At 42.3% G+C, this 10229-nt stretch overlaps 1 protein-coding gene across 5 annotated transcripts in view; it reads left to right on the forward strand.

Annotated features, from left to right (window-relative positions):
- Nucleotides 1-10229, forward strand: part of LOC134675171 (protein phosphatase PP2A 55 kDa regulatory subunit) — a 228153-nt gene that overhangs the window by 91646 nt on the left and 126278 nt on the right. For 4 of the 5 annotated variants that reach the window (XM_063533361.1, XM_063533364.1, XM_063533362.1 and 1 more), the window contains one exon: nucleotides 3087-9466. In XM_063533361.1, coding sequence (XP_063389431.1) covers nucleotides 3087-3212 — 126 coding nt within the window. In that variant the 3' untranslated portion in view covers nucleotides 3213-9466. Of the gene's footprint in view, nucleotides 1-3086; nucleotides 9467-10229 lie in introns of those variants that run through there. The other variant, XR_010099703.1, reaches the window with a different exon arrangement.

A 10229-nucleotide genomic window follows, 5' to 3' on the forward strand; every position in this document is an offset into this window, starting at 1 on the left:
GCGGCCGCGCGCCCGCGCCAGCCGCTGCGCCCGCGCCGCGTCGCCACCACCGCCAAGAGGAAGAAGGTACACCTACACCCCTCCCCCTCCCACACACACACTCCGTGCGCGGGCGGGCGGCGCGCGAGGCGGCCGCGCGCCCGCGCCAGCCGCTGCGCCCGCGCCGCGTCGCCACCACCGCCAAGAGGAAGAAGGTACACCTACACCCCTCCCCCTCCCACACACACACTCCGTGCGCGGGCGGGCGGCGCGCGAGGCGGCCGCGCGCCCGCGCCAGCCGCTGCGCCCGCGCCGCGTCGCCACCACCGCCAAGAGGAAGAAGGTACACCTACACCCCTCCCCCTCCCACACACACACTCCGTGCGCGGGCGGGCGGCGCGCGAGGCGGCCGCGCGCCCGCGCCAGCCGCTGCGCCCGCGCCGCGTCGCCACCACCGCCAAGAGGAAGAAGGTACACCTACACCCCTCCCCCTCCCACACACACACTCCGTGCGCGGGCGGGCGGCGCGCGAGGCGGCCGCGCGCCCGCGCCAGCCGCTGCGCCCGCGCCGCGTCGCCACCACCGCCAAGAGGAAGAAGGTACACCTACACCCCTCCCCCTCCCACACACACACTCCGTGCGCGGGCGGGCGGCGCGCGAGGCGGCCGCGCGCCCGCGCCAGCCGCTGCGCCCGCGCCGCGTCGCCACCACCGCCAAGAGGAAGAAGGTACACCTACACCCCTCCCCCTCCCACACACACACTCCGTGCGCGGGCGGGCGGCGCGCGAGGCGGCCGCGCGCCCGCGCCAGCCGCTGCGCCCGCGCCGCGTCGCCACCACCGCCAAGAGGAAGAAGGTACACCTACACCCCTCCCCCTCCCACACACACACTCCGTGCGCGGGCGGGCGGCGCGCGAGGCGGCCGCGCGCCCGCGCCAGCCGCTGCGCCCGCGCCGCGTCGCCACCACCGCCAAGAGGAAGAAGGTACACCTACACCCCTCCCCCTCCCACACACACACTCCGTGCGCGGGCGGGCGGCGCGCGAGGCGGCCGCGCGCCCGCGCCAGCCGCTGCGCCCGCGCCGCGTCGCCACCACCGCCAAGAGGAAGAAGGTACACCTACACCCCTCCCCCTCCCACACACACACTCCGTGCGCGGGCGGGCGGCGCGCGAGGCGGCCGCGCGCCCGCGCCAGCCGCTGCGCCCGCGCCGCGTCGCCACCACCGCCAAGAGGAAGAAGGTACACCTACACCCCTCCCCCTCCCACACACACACTCCGTGCGCGGGCGGGCGGCGCGCGAGGCGGCCGCGCGCCCGCGCCAGCCGCTGCGCCCGCGCCGCGTCGCCACCACCGCCAAGAGGAAGAAGGTACACCTACACCCCTCCCCCTCCCACACACACACTCCGTGCGCGGGCGGGCGGCGCGCGAGGCGGCCGCGCGCCCGCGCCAGCCGCTGCGCCCGCGCCGCGTCGCCACCACCGCCAAGAGGAAGAAGGTACACCTACACCCCTCCCCCTCCCACACACACACTCCGTGCGCGGGCGGGCGGCGCGCGAGGCGGCCGCGCGCCCGCGCCAGCCGCTGCGCCCGCGCCGCGTCGCCACCACCGCCAAGAGGAAGAAAGGTACACCTACACCCCTCCCCCAACACACACCCTCCTCCTCTCGGCCCCAACTCACCTACACACCAGCTGTTACAATAGAAGCGGCGCGCCACCATCTCATACTGTTGATGGTTAAATGCGCACAATCACTCTAATTTTAATTTGAACCTTGTTGTATAGGTAGTCAAAAATCGACAAAAATAGACTACGTAATTTATAAACAGCCCCTAAGTCACCCAACATACCCTCGTAACTAGGGAATGCAATCTCGATCTCGAAATTTCGAGATCTCGCACTAATTTTCGAGATTCGATCTCGTTGACAGGAAAACTCGATTCGAGATTTCGATTAATATTTTCGAGATCTCGAACGAGATTGAAAGATTGATTCGTGTGAATTAGTTTGTACAGTAATCTTCTTGACGTTAATTCATCTTTTTACGACAGTGCTATTGTGTGCGGCCGGCTTTAGCTGACGATAAAGCACTGTGGCCCGCTCTATGTGGAATGTCTAATTAGAGATATATATTTCTTGTCTTTAATTTATATATTTATTTTTAATTAAGTAAATGTTGATTTAATTTACTCTATTTATTTTCAAAATATAACATGACGTGCCCTAAATAAGTAACTTATACAGAATCCTTAGAGATTTTAGATAAAAAAATATTTTTTTAATTATTTTGTCTAATCTCGATCTCGTTGAGATTAATCTCGATCTCGAAACTCTGACGGTCGAGATCTCGAAACACCCAATCTGGATTCAGATTTTTCGTGCGAGATCTCGAATCCCCAATCTTGGTGCGAGATTCCATTCCCTACTCGTAACTTTTATGTTATTCACACATCTTTTTCAATTCAAACATATGTTTCAAAATGATTTTATAATATTTCAAATAATTATGAAATCATCCCTGTTAATATTGAAGCCTTTTTGAGAAAAACATAATTTAAGTAATAGTGTTCAATTTAGTAGATTTCTAACACCCATACCCACTAAAAGGTTAATCATATTTTACGCAGTTTTCTAAGTAACCAACTAATAAGTAATTTAATTTATTTAGCAAAGCTCTGAAGCTTTGCTAAATAAATTAAATTACTAGGACCCTGATATTAACCCTTTGCCAGACTAAGGGATATATATTTTCCACATACGGCACTTCAAACACGTGTTCTATTTTCGATGAGTAAAACTTATGGATGATAGAGGTAAGGCGAACAATCTCTATTGCTGAAGTGTCCAGCTGGCAGTTGTAAATAATAGTTCGAAATCTCTCCGGTGGCGCTAGGGTAGCACAAGGACATGACATGAACTTAGACGTGATTGACGGAGTGAAGTGCGCTGATAGTGATATGATTTTTTTTGTGAAAGTCAAATATTTGTTCGCGATGTATTGTGGTACCACCTATTTATAGTAAGACTGACGAACTGACTGACTGATTCGATAGTCATTTTTGAAGTGTTAGCCTGGTAAAGTGTTAACCCAAAAACACCTATTCCACAGGACGAAATCAGCGTAGACTGCCTGGACTTCAACAAAAAGATCCTCCACACGGCGTGGCACCCCCACGAGAGCATCATCGCCGTCGCCGCCACCAATAACCTCTTCATCTTCCAGGACAAGTTCTAGCCTCCGCCGACCCTGTCCGAACCTTCCAGGCACATCTGAGGACCTTATTGTCGGGTAATACGGCTCAAAATGCAATGGCTTCAGCTGAGCCTTTAAATGGGCAGAAAAGACCTTCAGTTTTGAGCTTTATCACAAAGGTTTAGAGTTCAGAATGAGGAAGATACAGTGCTTAAGAGTCTTGAAACTCTGATTTCTTGGCAAAGGCCTTAGTTTGAGCCTTATCACAAATAGGATTTTAAGTAAACCTGGTATTTATACGTCTTACGTGCGAGTTGATATGCCCTGGAGGCAATAGCTTATTGTTGGATTGCGTCTCGATTATGGGAAGATGGAAGATTGTCAAGCAATGAATTACAACTGTCAATCTGTCGGAATGTCTGTGAACATAAGAGAAAGGCTGGAATACGCTCCCAAACACTTGTAACATATAACACATTTTGATCAATTTTGAATAATTTTACGGTTTAGACTCACTTGTTTTTAGTCACTCGCGCGACATGTTTCGGAGAGCCTAGGTCTCCTTTCTCAAGCACTAACAGTGCGAGCAGCGTTCACGACGGCCGTGTATCGCGCACTGTGGCTAGTGCGGCTCGCCGCGTCGCACGCTAAACCGTAAAATTATTCAATGTTAGTATGTCTCACAACAGTTTAAATTCAAACATTTTGATCAACTTATCTATTTATCGCTGGAACCTGTAGATTGAGTGTACAATAAGCATCGAATAGATAGAAAAAATATATCGAAACACATCCTTATTTCCATGTTAACAAAGGTATGTTTCGATATATTTGGCCACTTTATTCGATGCTGATTGTACTCGCAACCAGTACGGTATGCACTTGGTAAAATACAGAGATACTTTTCACTGCATTCAACCACCATAAGCCCATACATATTGTAATCTTGTACTTCGCAATAATCCCCATAAAATATAAGCAATAACAAACAAAACACACAACAACAACAAAACACAACAACAAAACACAACAACAACACACAACAACATCAACACAACAAAAAACTAGGAACAATCAAAGCCTGATCTTCCTCTGTGTAACTCGAAACGTGAACTATTACGGTGTCGATAAGGCGGGTACTGTTGGAAACTAACGGTAGAAATCGCAGTGGTAGCTATTAAGCTGCTATCTTACATTGTACCCCCAGTTTTACTCCCCCCATACCCCCCTTTTAGTTTTACTTACCCCATATATCCCTTTCAGATTGTATAAATGTCAGACGAACTTGTCCCGTCATTCCGGGGATATTTAACACATTGAGTGCCGGGAACCCGGGTTCCCTATTCGTAGTCGCTTTCCTCTACAAAGCGGGATACCGCTGGGATCGGCTACGAGCGTAACGCTACAAAAACGCTGGCAGTGATGTGTTAAATTTGTGTTACATTGATATACGATAAAGCTAAAGCCCCTATTTATATGTGACGTCCCACGAGTAAAGGTACCTTATGGCGGCCGGCGCTTACGTCGCATAGCGCCGCAATAACATTGGAGCGGCGTTAATGATAGCGTAAGCGCCAACCGCCATAAGGTGCCTTTACCCGTGGGACGTCACATATGGTAGCGTTATCTTGCCTAGAGTTGTGATTGGAATTAAACAATAATACAAGCTCATCCAAAAATACTTCTAGAGATAGAAGTCATGTGCAAACTTTCAAATGGATTATTGGAAATAACTCCCATATTAACTCACATTGTAGACGGGTCTAACGCGAATTATATTCAATTACCTTGATTTACCGACGTTTCGACACAGGTTTCACTGACATCATGCATTCATGTTTTCTGGTTTGCTGGGACATCAGTCAGCCGCGACCACGACCAGTGAAACCTATGTCGAAACGTCGGTAAATCAAGGTAATTGAATATAATTCGCGTTAGACCCGTCTATAATGTGAGTTAATATGTATTCAAAACGCGAAAGTTTAAAATATTATAATAACTCCCATGATAAGTCCATATAAAACTAACCAGATATTTGTGACGTTTTCAACCAAAAGGTACCAATTCTCGGTAAGGTTGATTTCAAATTGAAGCTGTGTGGAAATAACGCCTTATTAACAACTGACAACATGTACAATTTTGGTTGAAAATGACACATACTCTTACAAAAGTGTAAACTTGATTGCCACCTCTAAAACTAGTCACCGTTACTGCTTCAATGAAGTTGCGTTTTGACAGCTACCACTGCAGTATTGTTAAAAAATATATCTAGCATATTGTATAGTCGACACTCGTCCTACTTGGCCCTATCCTCTAGCCCATACGTCAAACCTTGCCAAGCAAAATTAAATTTTATTTTGTCAACACAATGTTCAAATTAGAATGGAACAGGAGACCTTTTTATAGGTCTCTGGGCGGCTAGAGGCTTCTTCACTCTTGGAAAGGGCTTGGCGTTTGACACATTGCTTATTGGCGATCTAAATGTTATAATACTTATAATGTAACACAAGTAATTATTTTTGTCCAAATGTTATGTGTTGTCTTGCTGTGATTTTATCCCAAGACAAATGGCGTTGCTGAAAGACAAAATCGGACATTATACAAGTATTTGTCCACTATACAATGTTCTAGTGTCTAGTTAGGATATAAGTCCGTTAGTTAAACTCTGATATAATTTATACGCTTGTAATAACTTAAGGTTCTAAGCGATTAATTAAGTATTTATTTGTTTAATGACACCATAAGGTGAATTACCTTAACCGAGTAAAAATGAGATTAGTTAGGATTATCAAATATCGATGCTTGCTAGCTTGAAATGTATGGAGACATGCAAATATTTACCAACGACCTTATATACTACACTTTAAAAAATCTTAAACTACAAAGAGCTGATGTAGAACATGACGCTAGTCGCGCGGCAAAAAAAATACGTTTCTAATTAGTACTGTGCGGAAGAGGATGCTGACTTAACCTTTTACCAGGCTAAGGGATATATATTTCCCACATACGGCACTTCAAACGTGTGTTCTATTTTCGATGAGTTTAGAATGGTCATTTTTGAAAAATAGTTAACAGACAGTTGTGCCGAGCGGTCGATCAAAAATTTATGTTTAAATGTCAAAACTATAAAAACATACTCCGGAATTGATCTCCAAAAGGGTTTGTGTACATTTCAAGCGGCTATAAGTAATTTTGATCTGGTATAGCAGTGCGTTCCTGCATCATTATCACATTATGCCTTAAAATAATAATATAATTGTACAAGCAAATGCCTAGTGTCCAATACAATTTTGTTTCATAAACTGGTTTTAGGCATTGCTATGTCGAATTGAGGTTTAAAAATATCAGCTATTGACAGACAAATTCTTCAATATGTCAAAAATCCACAGTTATGGCTTCCATTTTAAAATATCACAGTTATAAATTATGGTGTTGCAAATTAAAAGAGTCATTGTCAGGCAAAATGGTACCACATATAAATTCAACCAGAATTCTACTAATTATTGGTACCAGTAGTTTTGCCTTTGAATGTCACTACACTAAAACCATAATGAATTGTTATTACATGTGACATGTTAGCCTAGAAACCCAATCAATGCTACACAGTTACAAAAATGCAATGTTGCAAAAACAGTTTTACCTCCATATCTATGATTTAATTTCAAAATAGTCTTATTTAGAAATTAAATGTAACGCTACAAATTTAAATTTGCTGGTAATATGTCCGAACTTCACAAATAATTATGATACTTTTAAAATTTGACTAACAGCAATATAAATTTGTTAGTGATATTACCTACATATACGTAACACTTTTGTTTATACTTACAGACACCGTCTACCTTCAGGCTTGTGCCTTAGTGTGCGTACAGTTTTTGTTAATCGTTTTTTTTATTTATTATTGTACTTTTTAAAATATTTGTGATCGTTTTTTTACTTATGAAGTCGCTTAGGCATAGGTGGCGTGGCGTTCAGAGACCGCGAGATGTGATAGCGTTATTCATATCTTAAGAATTCGTGAGTTGTTATGAACGCATCTTTTTAATTTCGTAGTAAGAAAGCTATTAACTGTCTTTCAATAAACAAGTGTCCAATACCCGCCATTACTGGGTCTCATTGTTTTTGCAAAATGTAATTTCCCTGAAATGTTTTTGTCTCAGGAAAATAGGTACCACTTTGTCGGTTGTGAAAAATATCGACGGTTGACTATGTGGTACCTTTTCCGGATAAATGTGCAAGGGAAAGCTTAAAACATTTTCTAGAATGTAAATATAGCGAACGAATGGAGGCCTGAATAATATAAATATAGTATATTTTGTCACAATGTATGTTAATGTACAGAGTTATATATATTTGTACTTAAATTGTGTAAAGCTTCTGTGAAATTATGTTGGAAAAAGTATTTGTGATGAATTTGATTTTTTGTAAAATATTTTCTAGGCGCCTCTGAGGCCTGTGATCCATGTTTAGACTTCTGTATAAAACGTTTGCTTAAGCCCTATCTCAATTTCAGGCACTTCCATAGGTTGGGATCGTTATAAAAATCTCCATTTTTTATGTTGATCGATTGTATAGGATGTGTTAAGTTTTAGTTTTTTTTTTTCTAATGTAAGGGGCGCAGTCAATTCCTAAAAAAACTAGTTTTAGTCTCACAACGCTGTTCGCTACATAGCCATGGCTCGATAGATGTAAGTTAAAAAAAAAACGATTTGTGATAATTCAAAAAAAGCTAACTGCAGCTATGTTTAGACATCGCTTGACAGTACAGGAATTGACTCGGTCCCGAAATATCAATGTAATATACTGTGAGTTTGTAGCGTACAAGCAAAGACATGTATAGTTGTGCGAGTGTGCGAGCGAGAGGCGACGAGTGACTGAGATAGTTTAAGTCTAGTTAATAGTTAGGCAAAAACTGTGAGAGCGCATACAGAGAAATCAGTTTTTTTTTTGCATCGAGGGATCAACGGAGGGCTTACAAAATGTGATAAAATCGCAGTTGAGCGGTGTTAGGTAGGGAGACCTCGAGTGCGGTCTTGGACAACGAATTGGGAGCCACTGGACCCGCGCCTCGCCTGCCCGACTGATGTTTGTGACACATTTGGACTAATATTTTCTTTGAACGCTACAAAAATAACTGCAACTTGAAAATATGACACATTGGTATCGAACGCAAACATAAATAAATGGAATCTGTGAAAGGGCTCAAATGTGTACTATGTTTGCAGCAACATGACCATGTTGAAACGCATTCCAAAATTGCAACGTTTTTTTGTGACAGTCAAAGAATTGATTTGAAAAGTTCTACAGAACTTACAATAGACTTGGGTAAGTGATCACAAGCATTAGGTCTACGCAGAGCTAAACTTTCAAATTTAAACCAGTGAACTGGCAATATGTACACGTTTTTGTGAATTTTATATGCTTGTCACTTTATTATACACCGTTATCCGTCTATGTTGTGCCCAAGAGCTTTACAATGCAATAATGTTGAATGTAGTAAGAGCGTCAGTGCGTCTATTGGTATTATATCCTCAAAACTGTGTAAGCATTTAACCTTTTGTCAGGGAATATATTTCCCACATGATTTTGAACTTTATTCCAAAGTGATTGGATTCAATTTTGAATGATTTCTGGCAACCTTATGCCTTATAAAGGGTTAAAATAATGACTAGTCTTAGTCCCATTACATTTGTATAGCATCGTTCGTAACAATTTAATCAACTCCACTATGAGAGGACTGTCAAAGCGCAATACATAATATACTGAAATCTCAATAACAAGTCGCCATTTACAATAATAATGAAAAACAATTATTTACATTTGGTATTTTATACTTGTGTCAGTATAACTTTCTTGATTGCCATTATCTGTCATAGTTGACAAAGTTTACAGTATAAAATTAACCATAATAGATTCTGATAGACTATTGCGTTTATATAAATTTGTCATAGCGGTCAAAAGGTATAGCGTATACAACGCTACTAAATACACGCGAGAAGTTAGTGATCCTTTCGCGAATAGTGTTCCTTTTGACGCACCTTTACCAGGCATAGAGATGTCAGAATTATTCAAAATGGAACCCTATCACTTTGCAAAAATGTTAAAATCATCATAGTGGGAAATATATTCCCTCTGTCTTATAAAGGCTTAAAAACATGTTTTGCCAAGTGTGTTGTCAATAGACATACGGACTGATTGAAGGACTGTCAGTATGTGCCATTAGCGGGGCGCGGAGTTCCCACGGGAAGTGTTGTTGAATCCAAAATATTTCCTATAATATAAATTTTTATATCTGATTTGTGTGTTTTATTTGGTAGTTACTGAAAATACCCAATCTTATGTTCAAATAAAATTAAGGATATATGAAGTTAACAATATAAATATTTTTTTAGAATGCTGGATTTTTAAGTCCTCTTAAATTCTGGAATTCCTGTATAAACCTGTTTTTTTTGCTATTAACACTTGTTCTTTGCGTAAAATCTGGAATTCCTGAATAAAAATAAATATTAATTTATTAAAAAAAATGTATTTTCTTTGCAATACGCTTGTTGTAGCAGAGGAGTTAGTAAATATAGTTCGTTTTTTTAGCATTAGAAATAAGGTAAACAATCTTGATGCGTCTTTTAATTGAAAAACACATTTTTAAAATAAGTTACAGCAAATATGTAACAATTATGAATCTAACACGATCATTTATATTATTTTGCTTTCATAACTAATAGTTACTGATTTTTAAAATGCGTTTTTAATTAAAAGATATCAAGATCGCTTACCTTCTTTCAAGTTCTTAAAGAAAAAACGAACTATGATAATATTCCACTTTTTTATATTATTATATAAATGTACATTTGCACACGCAACTACCACATATTTGTTACTAAGTTTAAACAGCTGTTGTTGACGTTACATGTACTTGTTTTTTCATATATACAGTTAGCAGAAATTTTAATATACATATAATAAATATTGTTTAAATATTTGAGATCTATATCGACTATATCTTAATACAAAAGTTATTAATATTATTTTTGTAATAGATACACTATGATTAAGGTACGG

The sequence above is a fragment of the Cydia fagiglandana genome, chromosome 21 (genome assembly GCF_963556715.1).
Source record: "Cydia fagiglandana chromosome 21, ilCydFagi1.1, whole genome shotgun sequence".
NCBI classification, from domain to species: Eukaryota; Metazoa; Arthropoda; class Insecta; order Lepidoptera; family Tortricidae; genus Cydia; species Cydia fagiglandana.